Source organism: Saccostrea echinata, unplaced genomic scaffold (assembly GCF_033153115.1).
Source record: "Saccostrea echinata isolate AGI-Se365-2 ecotype Australia unplaced genomic scaffold, CSIRO_AGI_Sech_v1 ptg000020l, whole genome shotgun sequence".
Taxonomy (NCBI): Eukaryota; Metazoa; Mollusca; class Bivalvia; order Ostreida; family Ostreidae; genus Saccostrea; species Saccostrea echinata.
The window spans coordinates 101451-122633 of NW_026889769.1; the positions used below are offsets into that span (position 1 = coordinate 101451).

The 21183-nt window shown below is 31.3% G+C and overlaps 2 protein-coding genes across 2 annotated transcripts in view; both read right to left on the reverse strand.

Annotated features, from left to right (window-relative positions):
- Positions 1-21183, reverse strand: part of LOC133189872 (adhesion G protein-coupled receptor L2-like) — a 77028-nt gene that overhangs the window by 41135 nt on the left and 14710 nt on the right. The gene's annotated exons all lie outside the window — the stretch shown is intronic.
- LOC133189873 (adhesion G protein-coupled receptor B1-like) lies at positions 1263-19371 on the reverse strand. Its single transcript, XM_061325270.1, has 22 exons — positions 19181-19371; positions 18947-19054; positions 17326-17420; positions 15620-15814; positions 15369-15440; positions 15138-15243; positions 14891-15028; positions 14712-14781; positions 13841-13982; positions 12633-12685; positions 11991-12099; positions 11550-11653; positions 10633-10735; positions 10298-10475; positions 7797-7866; positions 7379-7445; positions 6326-6411; positions 5960-6086; positions 5597-5638; positions 3657-3791; positions 1924-2061; positions 1263-1841 (listed from the first exon to the last, which is right to left on the reverse strand). The coding sequence occupies exons 1-22, from the start codon at positions 19335-19337 to the stop codon at positions 1785-1787; spliced, it is 2352 nt and encodes a 783-aa protein (XP_061181254.1). The 5' UTR covers positions 19338-19371; the 3' UTR covers positions 1263-1784.

Genomic DNA, 21183 nt, shown 5'->3' on the forward strand with positions numbered 1-21183 from the left:
TCAATGTCTAGTCATCAATCATATTCACAATTCAGCTTCATTTTCTTTAATATTTTTAGACAGATAATAGTGATAAATTAATAATTTTATGGATTTTAAAAAGGAGCTATGAATTATAAGCTGTCAATTAACTTTTTTATTACATGCAAATAAAAAATAAAAGAAATTCAAAATAAATGCTTAATTTCAAATACACGTTAAACACTTCCCTTTTGAAAAAATTGACGAGGCTTTGAAAATTGACGCTGCATAAAGTGCTCTTATGTGCTCTTAAATACTGAAACTGATGAACAATTCAGTTCATATGAACCTGCACATTTGCAGCTCTGTTCTGCAGCAAGTCAAATAATAAAGAGGGTGTGTGTGTATAGAGCATTTATTACAAATGCCAAATGAGATTACAAATTTTACAATTTCAGAATGCAGCAGAAGGTGGGTCCCAAAAAATATCCCACACCTTATACAAAAGAAAACTAGTACATGTATTTTTCTACAACAATAACAATATGTATGGAGGATTGAAGGAGTGGAGGTGGGTAAAATTTGTAAACCACCTTTTCGGAGCCAAACGTTATTTTGATAAGGATGAAGCTAATAGGCGTTACTAGATGGCGCTTAAATATAAAACCCGGAAAAAACCCTCAAGAAACATAAATTCATACAAAATAGTGATAAATAAAAATAACACAATCTTGTATGTATTTAGATCACATAAATTCATTTATATACATAAATACACTTTTTAACCTGGATCCTTTGCGTAAGCTATGCACCGGCTTACGGGATTGCCGATCTGAGCGGATTAATCACCGGATGGTAACCCAACAACCACCAATATAAGTATTACGCTTTTCAAAATAAACCAGTTCCCGTTCTCAAAAAATTCAGAATCAGGATAGTGACAAACTCTATAGAAAAATTGAAATGAAAGTAATGCGCACTTGTAAGTATGTCAAGCAGCCGACCTTGTTGGGTAAATGTTGCGATGTTTAGCACATTAAATTAAATTTAAAAAAAAAAATAAAAGGTAAAATAATCAAATATGAATAAAAATAAATTGTACAACTCAAAAACATCTTATCAGAATTGACAATACATGAAAGATAAAACATGTTATTTTTGCTGTTTCTGTACTGTTTAATGGACTGTTCGTTATCTCCATATATTTCATTGCTTAGGAATAGGTCTTGAATTTAATTGTAATTTGAAAAATAATTTTAATATTAGATAAATACTTAATATAAAGATTTCTACAAACTCAAAGTGCGACAAAATATATTCCTGAACAGCTAAAATAATACACTATAATAGAAAGGATATATACATTATAAATATATCTTAAAAGTACAATTATAATACTGCATGCCATATGTAGAAAGGACCCTATGTGCATAATGCATTTCAGTAAAAGATTAAAGCATGTAATATGAACTGTGACGATGACGCAGTGCTACGTGGAAATTATACAGTTTTCAAATGAAAATGAACAAACTACATAAATGTCGTCATAAACATTATGCTATTTTTTCATTTTCTTTCGAAAGAAGAAGGTGAACTGCTTACTAGTTTTTTCAGTGATCTTACTTACAAATATAACCGTTCATGAATGTTATCCTATATTTAATGTACAAACAAGGACAATTGCAGAGCTGAAGAATTTTAAATAAATTTTGAAAAAATAAGTAAATTTCATTAAAGAAGGTTTGTTATCGTTAACATTCCTGTCTACCGTTTTCAAGATTTCCTAACATTTAATATGAAAATATTGCTTTTTTGACAACGTTTCATTCAAACTTTGTCTCCGTTTCTTTTGGTGACTTCTCAGACAGCATCAAGCAAATCTAAAATTTAAAAAGTATTATAATGAATACAACTTGTTCACCCGTCTCAACGAGGAGTTTGATTATGAGAGTTAAATTTTACCTTTTCATGTGGAGCAACACATGAGTAATCAGTGCACTCGGTTTTCTCGGTCAACAACGAGTCTGATTTTACTGCTTTTTTGGTTTTTGATATCTGCTTGTCGGAAGATGTTTCAAAAATGGATAGTATTCCTTTTTTCTGCATTAAGAGAAAACATAAATGAAAACGTAATTGAAGTTTTGTTTTCAAAAAGGACACAATACTATTCATATCGATGATTTTATTAAGAGCCATATTAACAGTGGTTTTCACTTATCATGAAAAGGAGCACACTGCTTGTGTGACAGGGGATGCTTACTCCTCCATGGCACTGCTCCCAATTTGTATTTTTCGAATAGAATTAATTACTGTATGTTCATATTTCATCACAAATTCCCTCAAAACATTGTTATAGCCTTAAAGCTCTCTTTGAAATATACTTTCTTGATATTATGGAAAATTGGTTCCTGCAAAGACATCTGGTCTTTCAGTTGGAAAAAGCTAATGTAACTAATTTGCAGTGTTACAATGGAAACATTTCCATTTTGATTTCCATTTCATTTTAACATCTTACATTTTCTATTGTTTTAAGTCTTTTGAGAAAATCAATATGAGAGTAAATACATGGAAAATAAACTCAATGACTTAATCAAGGTTAAATAGTTATACAAATAGCATTGTTGCAATGGAACCATGAAACTTAAGGAAAAAATAAACTTTATTTAGAGGTTGATGTAAACAAAACAACTATGGTTCTTTGAAAGAATTTGGTACCCATGGGAATTCTGACAGATTGTTGGAAAACCTGGTCTCCAGAAGTTATAGAATCATAGCAGTGGGTGGAGCATAAGAGGTTTGATTGATTGTCACTCTCGGGCGAAAGCATTCTCGGGTGTTAACCCTACCTAGATCTGACAATTTGTGATTTCTCCCTTCTAACAGTCCATAATTGAATAATATCTAATCATGAATTGGGCATAGTGTATACATATTTCAAATTATTATTATGAACTTTGAATAGCAAACTGTCTCCTGAATCACTGAAATCTCCATTCTAAAGATTAAAGAAATGCATTTGTGCAGAATAGATCTGGATAAATAAATGAATAGATCTAATAGTCTTTGCGTGTAATGTATACTTTTAAAGACAAAAATGATAGAGTATATACCTGTTATCCTGGTAATAAAGAAACCTGATTTTTGAAATAATTTCAATATATCTTTCAGCCTTAATCATGTGGTTTCCCCATAATGTAGTAAAACGTCATTCCTACACATGTTGTCATTTACAGTTTTTGCTTCTAAATGCAAAAATAATAGAGTATATCCCTGTTACCATGGTAATAAAGAAATCTGATTTTTAAAATCAATTCTCAGATATTTTTCAACCTTAATCAAGTGTTTTTCCCGTAATTTAGTAAAAAGGTCATTCCTACATATGTTGTCATTTATAATTACAGATTTTGTCCCTGGACATAGCGAGTCTTGGGAAACAGGATGGCTAATGATCCCAATACACTTTTCTGTTTATGGAACGAGCGATTTTAGAAAACTTAAAAGTTTAAATGGTTTAAGTTCGAAGGCCTACTTATGCATAAAGGTGGAATAGAATCCGTGATCATGCGTGCCAGAAGAAAGTGAAGTTCTTACAGAACATGGCTCTTAATAATCATCATAATACTAGTTATTTATGTAAATATTATTATACTGTTAAAGTAAGCACGTTTTAACTGTCAAAAATTAGCAAACATTGCCTTGGATTTCACCATGGGACGATCAGATGCAGACGACTGTGTCCGTGATACAGCGGTTGGTTCCTTTTTGCGTGACTCAGTAAACATACTTAGTCCACTCAGGGAAGGATACTGTGTCTTGAGACCTTTAATTAGCTTTTCATAAAGTTAAAATATTGAACATATTAAATGAATAAAACGTAGCAAACAAGAAATCAAAACAAACATAATTGAACAAAATTTCTTCAAAAACAAAAGTCTTATGGCCTCAACAACACTCAGCAGAGTAACCTTGGTCTAATTCTTTTTATTCAAAAAGATTTTTTTAAAGAGTTTTACTTATATATTCCATTCAATGGTCAAAACCTACACTGCTTGAGCTTTGTTGGACAGGATACGGTGTTTTCTTACATAAATAGATGCATCGTGAAAATATTGTTTTCCAATTTAATCTTCATCCGAACCAAATGGATCATTATTTAAAAAGATTTCAGAGCACCGGGGGTCATAATTTGAATAAATGTTGACTCTGTGTTTAATCGGGTTGCTACATTTACATGTTTCAATGTAGGTATTGCTGTTTCTGCGTTATAAGAGGGCTTTTGAAATAATTTCCCTATATGTTATTTGATAATACATGTATTCGATTTTTTTTGTGCCCAAGCCAACACCTGAATCAAAACTTGAATAAGAAGGAATATGCATTATTATAATACTTTCAGGAAATGCATGTAGAATAAAATGATTTATGCTTTGTAGAGCTGTAGTTCTCTTCAAAATTCCATGACAAATTTTAATGACCTCTTGTGACCCCACCTAACCCATTTTGGAATGTGACAAACAAGATTGAAACTAAACTACTCGATTATGCGTTATTATTTTATTGCTTAATTATGGCCCTAATATTATTAAGAGGACGAATAAAAAAATCAATATATTCTTGTGTATCCTTTCAATCCCCTATTTTGACTCTATCCTAGTCGCGGGGCCTACGACTTGAAATGAGATTGATTACTGTTCATTATTTTTACCTTTTATAAACATTTATACATAAAAGCAAATGCTTTCATACAAATTCAGTCTTTTCTGGCCCGGTAGATTTTGAAAGAATTTTATAAAATTATTATACCAGTCCTATTTTCATTATTTTTCTATTATTTCAATTGACTTGGGACCCGACTATTTAATTAAACGATACCTAAGGTAGTCCGATCCTCAGGTTCAGAAAATCAGTTTTTTGTCTCGGATTTCACAAAATAACGTGTATTTACCAATGATATTTCTTCAAAGTTCATCAGTAAAGCTAATCATATTATATAGGGAAAATTATAAAATCTCAAATGTATTTTAAGTAAATGCGAATAAAAGCATCAGCTACAGATTTTCCAAATGAAAACTTATCAACAAATATATTTTTGATTCAAAATTACAGGTATCCAGGTATTTGGATAAAATTGCATGTTTTGAACATGTTTTATATACAGTATTTTAGTTTTTCTGTTTACTTCAATTGTTATAAAATACGTAGTATAAAAGTTTATGTTGTTATTGCAAGACATCCCAGATCACTTCTAATGTCATATCTTGCTAAAAAGCATTGGGATCTTATGCTAGATTAAAGGAAATTTGATTTCTCTAAAAATGAATTCATTTTTGTACTTTTGTAGGGTTCATATATCAACTTTTTATAATATCATTTTAAAGACTTCAAACAGCCTTGAATCATATTGAGATGCATAAAATAAAAATTGTTGCAAGAAAATATTTCAATTTCAAGCTTCATTCTGAGACTTTTTAAATTAAATAAAAGATTTAGGAATTGTTGTTCCTATCCGAGGTTCGGATATCCTTAATATGCATATTACATACATGTGAGATCAAGGAAATTGAAGTTGATCTTAAAGAGAAGACAATAAAATGATACCGATAAAATGAAATAAAACAACAGACAAAAGACTTACCTTTTTATTTAACACTACATGCGAGAAAAATATGAAAAAGCCCTGAAAAGGTAATTATAGTTTTAGAATTTTGTGAATTGCTAGATTATTAATATTGTTACCTTTTGTGCATTTAAGATTAAATTTGCTGTCCTAATTCGTAAAAATTGTTAAACGCAGAAAAGCAAATTTATCAGTTTTATTACATTGTATTGAAATGAAAGTATAGAGAAAGTGCTTTTTATTATCATTTTTATTTTTTACATTAAAAGCATATTTTCGAAAAAAAAAAAAAAAAAAAAAAAAAAAAAAAACGAAAGTGGAACGAAATTTCACACACAATTACAATTGACATTACAATTGACATTTTTCGTCAAAAAACACCTGTAAAGAATTGGCGATGATGAAAATAAACTGGAATACTTCTGCTCTTTCGTTAAATGCCATAACTCCAAATATCCAGGTAACTCCTAAAACTGGTACAAGTGTACCAAGAGACCGCAATCCTGACCTATTTATGTGATACAAAATTTTTAAAAAAGATAGAATTTCATTTCGTGTGTTTGTCTTTGATCAAAAACATCTCATTTTCTGCATATCATTATTATTTTTTCTTTATCGTTTATTTTTTTTTTATTCCTGAAGAATTTTCTTTTTGATTAAAGACATACATGTATGAACACTGGTATTCAATTTAAAAAAGCCTAATCTTTGTATGAAATCTAAACATAAGTTAAGTTAAATACTTACGCAGCCTTTTTATGAAGTGATGACTTTAACATTGTAGATGTTGCAAACAAGACGCGAATTAAGGATACAATTATTAGTATATTTACCTGAAATTTTAATCAATGATAAGTAAACAATTGTCTAAATATATACGGAGGCAATTTTCTTCTATCAAAGTTAACAATAATGTATATATAAAATTCTTTTTCAGCTTAACATTGCAGGAAACTGGTTGGATTCTGTTCAAAACACACTATATGAACATAAAATACATGTAACCGAGGAGAAAATGTCCTCTCAAATAAATGGATGCTTTTCTCTCTCATACACATTACTTTTCGGAACAAATTGGACTTTTCTGCTATTTTCCTACATTACACCTAGTGTTGACCTTTAAGGACCCGCCTCTTTTTTTTTTTTTTTTTTTTTAGCTTAAAGGGGACGTGAACAAACTTGCATTGATGTTTCGTTAACGGTTTTTAATATTTTTATTTTATTTAAAGATAACTTCAGTAGAATTATTTGAATTTATAAGAAAGGTCTTAATATTCAAAGACAGCATCATTCTTCATTATCTTACTTTAAAACATCTGTTTTTGTAAACGTTAGCTCTAGCTCTGTCTTTGTTGATGATTACATTTTACCGGTGTGTTCGATTTGCTATTACTGGATATCATTAAAAACACACTGACAGCACTGATGTGTTGATTTGCTTTCTTACATTTCTGTTCTGATTTTTCTTGATTACAGTTTTCATATCTTTTATAAATGCACCATAGGTTTCCCATTTTCTTTAAATATTAAAGATAAATTTTGAAACATGAACGCGAAATGATGTTTGATAATCAAATACGTCTGAAATGTGTAATTTTAATTAGTTTCATTAAAAATATTTCTGAATGTGATATTACAATATATTGCTCTGAAAACACTCTTACAACATATAATCCATGAAATTCTACCGAGAACTTTGAACCAAATAAACCTGAAAACTGTCAATGCGCCTTCAAAATATCCAAATATACATGCAACATCCTGACCTTAGTACGTTTTCAGTAAGTAATTCGTACATACCATGGCAATTACGCAAACTGGGACGACAAATAGATAAAGAGATCCACTTTCCATGGAGAGCCAGCAGCTACGAGAAAATATTAATGTGTACATTTTATGCATTGATATACAGCATGTGACGTCCATATTATGTACAACTAAATTTTAAAAAATGTGAATTTGAATGTCAATTTTGTACAAGTTCTTTTGGTGTATAATACATACATATATATACAGTTTAAATAATTCAATTTTAATAGTGACAATGATTATATTTTGAGATTGTGAATGATTGGAACCAACTTTCATGATAAAATAGGTAGCTACCCTTTTATACTCGTAGGTATGTAATAAACAAAACTTATATATTTATATTAGCAAAATAGAATAAAAGAGGTGACAACAATAATTGACAGCTATGATTTTACATGCAACATACTAGTTTTCAAGGTGGTATTTTTTTCCCCAGAATGCCCCTAACGTTGAAGACGCAATGATGAATGGAATGCCTGAAATTAAATAATTGGAATTTACATAACATATAATCTTTTAAGTTTTCCAAAGATATGTTGAGTTAAGTATAAGCTCATCTTAACAACATAACTACCCAACGCCCTTGGTTTCTTGACCCTATTTTCAAAATCACATTAAATACGGAGATAACGAACAGCATTCAAGCTCAAAAGACCAATCAAACAATACAAATCAGGAGTAGACCAAACGCAGACCTTTAAATCATCAGAGGTGGGATCAGGTGCCTAATCTCAGTCTTTAATACTTTTAGCATACCAGTCAACCAAGGTGAGTTTGATCTTTCCTACTTCATAAAATTCCTTACAAATATAGATACATTGCCGGGTCCAGCAAGTGCTCTACCAAACCCCGTGTCTTCACTCCTTAAAAAGATATTAACTGCTATAAAGAAGAAACTCTTGTACTGTGATACAGCATATTCTAGAAGAAGTGGAAATCAAATGTGGATTGTTACAAAACCCAAAGAACTTTAGAAAATTTACAATGACAATATCTTTCAAAATTAGTATCATCAAAACGTATGGCTTTTCTACACTTCATACAACCATGCCTCACGGTAACTTGAAAACTTGGCTTTTCTGATATCATAGATAAATGCTTGTTCAATAAAATTCAAACTCGGAAATTTTCATATTTTGTGATTGGTCATTAACAAAATTACTTTGTTAAAATTTACTCTGACTCTAAACGCAAGTACTCTGAAGTTGATATTAAAAGGATGCCGGAGTTCCCCATGTAGTCTTCGGAGACTAGGTCTTCCATCTTAGATGGGGTCTAATTATGCTCTTTAATTAGCAGACCTTGTTTTATATTCCTATGCTTTGAATCAGAATTTATTTCAATTTCGTCTACATTAGAAGAAGAAAACACTTTTGCCTTCAACTCTACATTCAGATATATCGACGACGCCTTATCAATTAACAATAGTTACTTCCATTCATGCATCGACTCGATATATCAAAGAGAACACGAAATAGAAGACACCTTAGTGTCTGCCACAGCTGTTTCATATTTGGATGTTTTATTGATTATAGACAATAAGTGCTATCAAACAATAAACTGTATAACAAACGATATGACATGACTTCGATTTCAGCTTTTCCATCGTCAACTTTTCTAATGTAGTAAGGTTCCGCTATAACCTGCGTGTGGTGTTTACGTCTCTCAACGTATTTAATACTCAGGAACATGATCTGAGTGTGATCAATTTTTACACCGATGCAGGCTCTTGACAGATAATTTGATGTTGCCGGGATTTCAAACACCTCATTTAAGGGAGCCGACTGGGGTTTTATTGTGTGAAAACTACTATAGAGAAACTCTTTAATTTTATACCATATGTACCTTACATTGACTTCAGTACACATGCCAAGTTTAGTGAAAATCTACCGTCTGGTTATATGTTAGGGACCATCTCAAAATACAGGTGCATTTACTATAGGATTATATAGGAAAATACCATTTTTTCGCACTTCTGAGCAAATTATACAAATGCTACTAAAGACTTTTTGCTCAAATTATATTATTTGATAAGTAATACTATATTGTACATTTTATGCAAGAAACACAAAATTCTACCGTGGTTTCCAGAGGGGACATCTCAAAATGTCAAAATTCATGATATTTTCCTGTTTTTATGGAGTACAACAAAACATGGCAGATACCACAGATTTACATAAAAAATAATCAAAATGATTGTGAGATTCTCAATTTCCTATATTTAAAATTTCAAGAGCCTATATCTTATACTTTTTATTTTATGGCATAATTAATGACCCCGCTTAAAAAACACACTATTACGACGTCTATCTACCCATCATTTGAAAAATCGTTAAAAAAAAATCGGTTATTAAAAAACGTAATTAGATTTTTTAACCTGGGATTTCCTAAAATTGTTAATTTTTTTATAAATTATGTAAAAATAGTTGCTTTAAAATAGTAAATACGCTTTATTTTACTATGCTGCGCGAAGTATTGCGCACTGAAAACCCCAGTCGGCCCCCTTAAAGTCAGAATTTTGTAATTTCTATGGTTGTTATGTTGACCTTGTTAGAAAAATTAAACCCAACAATGGGACTTATTTTGGCTGACATATTTCATACCAATTGTTTAGCCTTTGTTTTTATGCTAAATATCACTACAGAATATTCCGTCTACCTGATCAATACACAGGGCTCACGGTGGGTGTGACCAGTCTACTGGGTGTACGTACATGTACTCCTCCTAGGCACCTGATCCCACCTCTGGATTTTCCAGGGTTCTGTGTTTATGTCCTGGTCACAGATTTGTATTGTTCATAAGTATTTTTGAGACCGGTCACAGTTCGTTATCTTCACCTTTTTCATTTATAAGGAAATTGGATTCTTTCTTCTCCTTTCATAGTTGAAAGGTTTAGTCATAACTCACCCCATCCTCCCAAAAGAAACCAGTGCACTCTTGATTTTGACTTGAAATTGTTCGCCATATACAATGAATAATAGGTCACTGTTATACTCATGAAATAGTAGACACCCATCCCCATCATACAGAAAAACGTCACAAGGAAAAGATAATGGATGATGGCGGTTATTGCAGTACATAAGACCTTAAATATAAAGAAAATTTATTATCAGAACATCTCATTTACAAGACATCAGTATGTCAATAATTTAAGATAAGGTTTTTGTTATTCCTGTAAAGTCAAATGTACAATTTTGCACATTGACAAATGACTGACGACAAAACAGAAGCTCACAATTTACCTCATCGTTTGTTTCTTCCACAGCCGATATAAATGCAACATATGATAAAACCAAGGATCCACATAGATTTAATAACATGATGTTTTGATCATTCTTTATATATCTAAAAAATACGCATGCGAGTTAAGGCTAGGTATAGGCGTTTCTATGCAAATGAGCGAATTAAAATGTATAAACGGTATATTTATTATTCGGAGAAAGTTTGATTTATTTTCTTATCCATGCCTAGTACCCACGATATGTTATGGCCAGTACACATTATGACGTCATTGTTCTTACCTACTGGAGGTAATAAAAGACATTATCAAAACCTCTTCGGCGCAAGGCATTATCTTATTTAATTTTAAATAAAAATTGTATAATGTTAAGAAGAGCATTCTATAGATATATAAAACTGCTGCACATTTCCTAGGCATTTTCGCATTTGATCAGAATTTGAGATTTGAGGAAACTTATATCGGAATGTAATTTTTTATCCTGTTTCAACTCAAAGTTTACAAATAGTAATTAAACAACTGATCTGTTGATATTTGTGCAGCAATACCCACAATCCTTGGAATATTTTGCTTCTAAATATACTTTGTTTCAGTTAAATAGAATAGAGCATGCCCTTGCGCTGAAGATTTTTGCCGATAACCGTTATAATCTTGTTTAGTAAAGAACAATAACGTCATAATAAGTACTGGCTATATCATATCGTGGGTACCAAGTACGTATTAGACAATAAGTTTTAACTTTCACTTTATAATAGGTATAGTCCTTTGGCATTTTAATCAGTTTATTTGCAAAGAATTACCTATATCTAGCCTTAACATACTTGTGTAATGTTTATATTCACCACAAAGAATTTACCCTCCAATTTATATGATTTTAAATGATAAATTCATTTTAAAAGCTTTTAAAAACACAGTACATACTTCCAAGTCATGATGAAAATTATAAACGTTAAAACTGTAAAGACAATGGACACAATAACACCAACGAAAGATAAAGTCTTCAGCGAAGCTTTGTCTTCCTTCTCCTACAAAAACAGTATCTCATATTTGTATAAAGAATTTCATGACAATCAATAAGCATATTTTGAATTCTCTCAGATTCAGCTATGTATAATGCGAGAAGACTTTAAGATTCAACTTTTTAAAACATATTGGATTATTATAATTATTTTTTGCAAGAACTAGTTTAATTTTGGGAATTTTTAATGTGAACTTAACATTTGAATAGATGTTAAATTATGAGGGTTCATACTTAACAAGCTTACAAGAGTTGTTAATAGAGGATATAATTCTTAGACATGCATTGATATGTTTATGCATACATGTTCATAAACTAATACATAATATTTGAAATATTCGTACAGATGTATATGGTCTCATCAAAATGGCAAAGTTAGTCAGATGGTTACAATGGCAGATTGTCCTCTTGTTGTTGGTGGAATTTAACTTGCAGCCTTTTTCTGACCACTTGCTAAAGCGCAAAATCATTTAAATCTAAAACAAGTACCAGTAAAACAATTGATTCGACACTATATAAAGATGATATTTTAAGGGATTTTACTACAAGGTTGTGGTGATTAGACTAACAAGAGTAAATCTGAAAACAAAGGCACTTGTTTCTGTTATAATTTTTTAACCCATAGTATAATAATAACACAACGTATCTAACTCCAAATTGCATGGAGTAGTCCCTCCTCAGAATCGCAGTAATTTAAATTTTCAAAGAAAATACACGGACAAACTGTTTATTAACATTGTATTCTATGATAATTTGTCTTCATCTTCACAACCGTATATGGATTGTTTTTATAAAAGCATTCAAGACATTTATTTCAGTTGCACTGTTTTATTTTGGTTTCCTATAAATGTCTTTACTTGATGACTCTAGACTGCCACAAACATTATCATTTTGCACGTTATAAAACTGATATATTCAAATTGTGCAGTACAGTGCAAGTTTTTTTTTCCTTATATGTCTAACATAGGTAAAAAAGGCTTACTTACTGTAATGTAAAACTCCACGATACACAAAATGCTTGAAGCTTATTACTTTTGTTCTAGGAATAAAAGTTAATATTGTCAAATAGCTTAATATGTTTAAATTAATTTAGTTTCATTAAAAAATGCTTGAGTTTCTGATTGACAATATCTAGGTGGTTTTTGGAGACCAGGTCTACCAATAATTTTTTGGAATTTGCCTGGGCACATGCACCAATAGCACCCCGTTATTAGCAGACTTATTTTTTGCATTCATACGAAGCAGAATTTATTCAAAATCTTATACATATGAAGAAAACACACTTGCCGTGGCCTTCAACTCGACATTTAGATATACATGTATCGACAACGTATTATCAATTAACAATAGCTATTTCCATTCATATGTCGACACGATATATCCCAGTAAGATTGAAATTAAAGATACCACAGAGTCCGACACATCTGTTTCATACTTGGATATTTAACTAGAAAAAGACATTAGTGGTATATAACCTAACAACCAAACTTTATAATAAACGTGATGAGTTTAACTTGTATATCGTCAACTTCCCTTACTTATGCAGCAATGTACCCTTATCACCTGCATAGGGGGTTTATATCTCTAAATTGATTCGATACTCAAGAACATGTATAAAAATTTCTAAAACGAGGTAAGTTATTGACAAACAAGTTGATGAAACATGAATAATTATCAACTGTCGCGTTTAAAGTCATCATTTTGTAAGTTCTATGGTCGATACAATGACTTCGTCAGCAAATACAATCTATCATTAAGTCACATGCTGACTGACGTTTTTCGTACTAATTCTTAAGCCATTATTTGCACACTGAGATGCCGGCGGATTTTCCCGTTATTTCTCGATCATGACAAGGAGCACAAGGCGGATGTGACCGGTCGGCAGGGGATGCTCACTCCCATGGCACCTGATCCCACCTTTGATGCTTTAGAGGTCTGTGTTTGCTCTGCTCCTGATTTGTATTGTTTGAATGGAGTTTTGAGCTTAAATACTGTTCGTTATTTCCATATATTTCATTTCATTTCATAATAACCAGTGTCAACAGATGAAAAGAATAGGACAGAGAAAAAAAAGTTACAAATACTTAACCATAAAAATGTATATTTCGAGGAATGATTCACCATATGCTTAATTAACATGTCTATAAATTTTGCCTTTTTTCTCAGATAACTAAAAGTTTGTTATTTTCCTTACCTTGAGATGTTGAAAATTTAGACTTAGAGGAGGGAAAAGATCTCCCAAATCTGTCTGCGTGGTGAGTGACAAAATTTCAGAATTTAAAACGTTTTTCTCCTTCGCTCTCCTATCTTCAGTCACTTTTTCCAATTTTTGTTCTCTAAAACATAATTATTTAAGTTTATCAAATTAAACCTGGATTAAAACGCTAGATGCTGCGATACGGTGCCTTACAACACAAGGCGGAGATCTGCTTATCGGATGTGGAAGATCACTGATGTAAAGAAGGGAATTTTTTCTCTTCATTTAGTATATATTGCATTTCTTCTATATATTTTTCGAAGTTTTGTTTTTATCTTTCATTTTCTTTTGTTTTAGATATATCAAGTTTTTGTATTTTTAATTCTCATTTGCATTTTATATATAGAAGTTTTGATTTTATTTATTGCTATTTTTTATTTAACTCTAAAAATAACAAACGACACGAACAATTCAAAAATGACAAATTTTCGGGAATCCTTCATCAGGTCAAAGAAAAGATTAAAAAGTCATGAGAAAACAAAGCAGATGAAAACAAAACATCTAGCACTAAAACTACACTATATGGATAGTTTTAGGATAAACAAAAGACATGTGCCCTACATTTATGCTGTTTCCTGTTAGGTGGGAAAATGCAAACTCTATTACAATTTAAAAATGTAAAAAGATTTAAGAGAGCAGTTTAAAAAAGTAGCAGTTTAATCTTCATACTGAATAGCAATATTTTGTATACAAATCTTATCTCTTAACTATTAGGTCAAATGGTTAGGAAAAACAAATAACGGGTAGCTTTTGAAATACTACTACAAAATATTTTAATGTTATCATTACATTTTATTTTAATATTTACCTGTCTAAATCTGAATCTGTGTCTAAAATCTCTGAAATAGTCTTATATATAACAGCAACGTAAGTAATAGCTGAAAAAGGCAAATAAAAATTATTATTCGACTAGTTTATTGATTCAATTATTATATGTTAAGATTGCAATAAGAATTTCATTGAAGACATAAGAGCTGTTGAAATTACCTGTTTTGGATTCATTTGCTTGTTTTGGCAATTTAAGAAACGTAGCATATTCATCGACAGATTTGTTACTATCCTTTGACGATATATCGGGAAAAATTATCCCTGTCTCACCTAACTTCGTCCGATTAATTGTCAACTCTGCAAAAAGGCAAATAAAATTAATTAATAAATATTCATCTGTATTTTTCACATATTTTTCTAAAGATTGCTTAATTCTAGCATAAATGCATGTATATTCAAACCTTACCAAAATTTGTGCCACTGAATTTTGTTTCTGTTAGGTTATCGTTTTTCATGAGAACTTTACCAAGTCTGTCCATATTCTTCAAAAGCGAGCTGCCATCTTTCTCCGTCTGAATAAAATAAAACAAAATTCAAATGCATGTACAGTAGATATCATTATTTGAAAAAAGAAAACTAAAATCAATTTAAAGAAATTTGATATAAATTCAGACACCCTCCTTGTTTTTAAAAGTACCTTTTCTTGCACGGTTGCCCAGGATTTAGTATTACTGGTAGATAGAACATTGTCAACGACCTCAAAAAAAGCCTAAAATTGTAACATTTTCAAAAGTTACGTATTTTTTTGCCTTTGTTTATAAATTGTCAAATTGTTCGAATATATACTAAGATCACTTTACAGAAGTTTTTAAATTTAGCACTTCCTCAATGGGGTTTTAAATGACAAAACTAAAGCATAGCAGTTGAACAAGTATTAACTTGATTCACCTTTTTTTCTATGTTCACATTCGTCAAATTCGTAACGTTGACAATCTTTTCCAGGATATCTAGAGAAGAGCTGATATCTCCGGCACTCAGTACATCTGTCTCCGAGGTCAGGTTTTTCATTATCATTAAAGTGTTATCAACTGTTTTCTGTATTTTTTCTGTGTTATTAACAGCGTTTTCTAACAAAACGTCCAGCTGGTGAAGAGGAAATCCCAATTACAACATGTAATACATCACCTTTTTCTTGAAAAGCAATTTATTTCATTAATATTTTGTTTATGATAATTATATATATTTGATACATGCAGAAGATATACTTTTTATTGGTATATATATGAATAGGTCATCAATCTTTGTACATACATATCTCTGATCAAAAAAATGAAAGCTTGATGATGGTGATGTATCTACGTGGGTTGTCCAAAAATTCCGTAGACTTAGCTCATTTCTTTTCTCAGAAATTTATATATCTTTATAAAATTTTCTGGGTGGATAAAGTATGTTGCTGACTGATAAATTACGAAGTTTAAACATGATAACATGAAAACAATCCGAGTAATAAGAATTGTAGTGCCATCGTTCCTTAACACCCAGAGCAATCTCTGATGTCAAAAAGTCACCGGTTCAGATTTTGGGGGAGAAATACATTTATTACAGAATAAAATAATATAATTCATCATAAAAATTAAAGATTATAGATATAAATGTGAAATAACTTACTCATTATGAAATGATTTAGCACTAAAATTTAAGAAACTATGTACATCTATCTGTTTCAAAAAATAATAATTTAAAAAAATCTTTGTTTCTAGATCGACAGGTTTTTCGGGTTTTTTTTTCTCTAATGGAGTTGTGAATATGCAGTGCCACTCTTGCCCGATTCCTCGGCCGGTCTCTCTTTTTGGTTTTTCCCATTCACATACTAGAAAAACCGTTTCAGTCATTTTTCATACACAAAGGGCCAGAAAACAATTCCATGTTTACCAAACATTTATAGCTTATGTGTTTCTGTAGGAATGAATTCAAGAACACATCAGATTTCAAACCGATGGATATTGAACGTTCATAAAATTCATATTAATTAAAGCATACAGACCAAAATTTGAGGAAAGATAGTTTACAATACAATGTTAATACTTTTCAATTTCATTTTCGAAATTCTTAGAAGTAAATACTTTTAAGTAGAATTTTAAATATAATATACCAATTTTTCATTGCCATTTTTGCTACTGTCCCGCCTTCCTACACCAGAAATAAAACATTTCATTTTAAAAGCGTTATTCCGTGTAGTTATTCAATATTTTTCCATATATTCATTAGTTATTGTTGATTTAATCTATGTACAAACTTTCATTAATATATGACACCGGATTCCTTTAAATCAACGCCTACCTATGGAATTTTGTGTCAACCCTCGTAATGTACATTAAAGATATATATTTCCTATTTTATCTTATTAGTTTTGTAGTGCAAACAAACCGAAGAAATGGAAGAAAGGAAAATTCAACAATTCTTGCTTATGTATGGTAATTATACATTTGTTAAGAAAAAATTTACAATCCTAATTATCCTAATTGGACTTTGCTTACACTAGCTTTAGCAAGTTAATATGCTGGATAACCCGAAAAGGTACTACATGTATATTCACAAGCATTAAGATTTCCTTATTTACATTTCATTTAACTTTATATTACTAAAGAACATACCTCTTTTGAAGCGTTCACAAAAGCTTCACTAGAACAATTAATCAGATTAGGCATTTCCCAAAAACCTCGAGTGTCACAATATCTTGTTGCTGTTCCTTAAAAATTGAAAAGAAATGTTTTTCTCTTTAGGTCACGTGAATTAGTCCAGGGACCCACTGTTTTCGTTTGTTGTCGTGCTTTGACCGTTCTGCATCGATTGTAAACTTTTGAACATTTATAACGCCTTCTCAGGAACTGCTGAACAATTTTCAAGAAATGTGTGTTTATGGGTAAAAGGAACCATAAAAATGTATTTCACAATCCTTGCCTCACATTGGCCTAGGACAGAGTTACCCAAATTAATGCAACCTTAAAAGCTTTCTTTGCTGTTGGATATCAAGCAGTCAAACTGTTGGCATGATTATGATGAACAATAAGCCCTTAACCAAGAACTGTTAAATGAATGACCCCTGCCTTCAGGGCACAGGCTTCACTGTGGGGCAAAAATAGTCGTGCACAATAAAGTATTATTTCTTAAAGATCATCTCTACCGGTGGACATCATCTAGTGAATTTCATACATGTACAACCTAGTTCATTTAAGAAGTAAACAACAATATTAAAAAGTTGATTAGGAAATGAGCTTGGTTGGTTACGTGATCAAATCCTGTGAAGCCCGAGAGGCATCTCAGTAGATTTGATCACGTACCAACCAAGTTCATTTCTTAGTGAACTTTTTAGCATTGTTGTTTATTACTTATATTTACATTTGAGGCGAAGATTCCGAATAGAACTGCATTTATTACATGAACGGCCCGCCGTATTGCTATTTTGTGACGCGCAATGACCCAGAAGTTGCTTGGTCTTGAACGTTCGCCTTGCTCCAACATTTGAATATTTACATGGATGTTCAGCTAGCAGTCCAGGAAATTTTTGTTTATAATCAAAGAACAATGATCGCTACTAAGAATAATCTTACTATTTTAAGAGTTCTTTATATATGTAAGTCAAAAGCGGTGGTATCGTCTGTTTCAGTTTACATACCTTCAAACGAATTTCGGGTAAAAAAGGTAAGCGCGATTTTAGTTTAATTATATTATTCAAAACATTCTTCACACCAAAGGAAGATCTAATGAACATCTGTTGAATGAAAAACATCCATATGTTTCAACATTTTTTATCTTTTCATCGCTATCTAGTTAGAGGTTCCGAAAGCAGTTTCACTGTGATAGAAATGTGTAATCAAGATATCATCTTGATTCGGTCACGTTATGACCTCTGACCCCCTAATAAATTCATACATAATTGAACATATTTTCTCTTCAATAGGTTCTTCTAAGAAAAATGTTTGTCTATAGGGCTGGGCTGAGCTTTTCATATATTGAAATTACATTGCATTTTTGAAAATTCTCTTCTCATACCCATTAAGCAAGCAAACTTTTTACAAGGCTAAGATAAGAAGTTTTACCTCTCCAAAAAAGTGAAATTAATCCATGGTTCTTGCCCCAAGGCGGGACTAAATTGGTACTATGTTGAAAATTCATCTGTGGGTACGGACATCATGACATGTTGTTAAAATTGTCAATCTTTGTGAATTTTTTATTAATTACACACACGATTTCTTTTCAAACATGAATGAATACCTTTCTGATTTTCGGGACAGGATTCTTCTGTAGTTGTTCCTGCGATTGTTGCATTCCATGTTATGTTAGAAAACGTCTCGTTTTGACATTGAATTTGTTCTCTGTTATCTACGTAAATAATTGTGTCAGTATGAGAGAAGTGATTTTAATAAGAAGAATAATGTTACTGTGACATAGAAGTAGTGAATTGCTATAATGACATCGATCATTAAATGCTTGCTGTTATTGACTAACCTGGTTTTGTTTCCACTGCAGTGATAGGACTATTTGTTGTATCAGGATAAGAAGAATTCATATAACTTCCAGAATCATCAAGTCCTCCTGATGTCATCTCCAATGTTGTGGTTGTTTTAGGTTTAGTTATATAAATCTCCAAATCTACAAAAATCATTTCACTATGACGAACTTATTGAATGATGTTGGACATTTGTATACATAGAAGGAAGGATAATTAGAAAATCTTTAAGATGAATGATTTTGTAAAATTGACCTTTTTTTCAAATAACTTTTTATTGCAATGTAAAAATACATCAAAAAATTTTCACATCTATGTCATTTTAAATGTTTTACCAACATCTAATGTGTTTATGCCACCAGTAAATCGGTACGCAAGCACATTCTATGAGTATGATCAATATTTAAGACCGCGGAACATTAACTGGCAAAATTGGAAATATGCAGCTTATGTCATTTCCATCTGTTACAGTCTACACATTTAATGATAGACAATGAAATGGGCGGGTACAATTCGACACGGACGTCCGAGAAAACATTGGATTGAAATTCTAGTTTGAAGTTCATTTTCAATCCACCTGAGCTGTTTTCAAACCTTAAGTGTGAATGTATGATCCAAAAGACAAATAATTTCAATTCCAAAATACATGTTGTTTGAAATTCATATTTATATGAGTTTTTTAGCCTATAATTTTAAGGACACGTAAAAGTATAGAAGGCAGTGATTATTTTTTCAGGGGACGGCCATTTGATTCTAGAAAGGGGGGGGGGGGTTCAAAAATTGAGAAGTCAGATCATGCCTTCACATGACAGAATGTACATGTATTCTAGGATGACAAGAATTTTTTTTTTAGTTTTGTCTACATAGAAAAATGTTTAACAAACAAAAACACTTTAACAGGGAGGATTGTTCAAACTAAAAGAAAACTAACTTTCTTATTTATTTCCAAGATCGTTCACCCCCCCCCCCCCCCAGCACACACATACCAAACAGAAATCAAATATTGTCCCATTATATTTCTTTAAAAACACTGGACAGAAAATTCTGATTTACATAAATTTCAAACTATGTCCAAAATTGAAATTATTTGTCTTCTGGGTCAATCAGTAAAACTGTGCGTGCTAGAGTAGCTGAGGTGGATTGAAAATGAATTTCAAACTGGAATTTCAATCCAATGTTTTCTCGGACGTCCGTGTCGAATTGTACCCGCCCATTTTATTGTCTATCATTAAATCTTTTCCTGTAACAGATGGAAATGACGTAAGTTGCATATTTCCAATTTTGCCAGTTAATGTTCCGCGGTCTTAAATCTATGCATGCAACCGAGAAATAAGTTGATGTTAGAAGTCTTCCAACAATTCCGCTTAAAGTCAGCATTTTGCAATTTTAAGGTCTTTGTAATCATTTACAAATACACTTTTGGGTCGTACATGTATTTTGACCGGGCTCTTTCATACCATTTGACGTAATTCATATATATAGATAATCATTCAATTTTTTTTCTAACATCCAGTTATTGAGAATAACATTTGCTCTATTTTCTTGTCATTTCGTTAGTAAACAATCTAAGTAAAGGATAAACGTCTATGCAATGTTCTGTAAGGTAGCTTTTTTTTTATCGAAATCTAAAAAAAACCCCACTATTTTTTTCTTCTATTCTCATCCATGTTACTCTAGTAGCTAAAATGTCTACTGGGGATACATGGAACAAATTGTTTATTAGCTATGCACAGCAGGTTCTAGATTCCTACAACAATACAATTTGGATGTTTGTTGTAAAGCCGTATTGAAAAAACGTTTGTTGTGTTTCATAATCAAGGACCAGAAAATGTTTTCAATATAAAAAATAATATAAAGTAAAACATACTATTACTTGTTGCATTAGGATAAGAAGAAGTCACATAACTTCCAGAATCATCAAGTCCTCCTGATGTCATCTTCATTGGCGCGAATTCATTCGAATCTAATAAAAATATTTCCTTATGACGAATTTTTGGCCTGT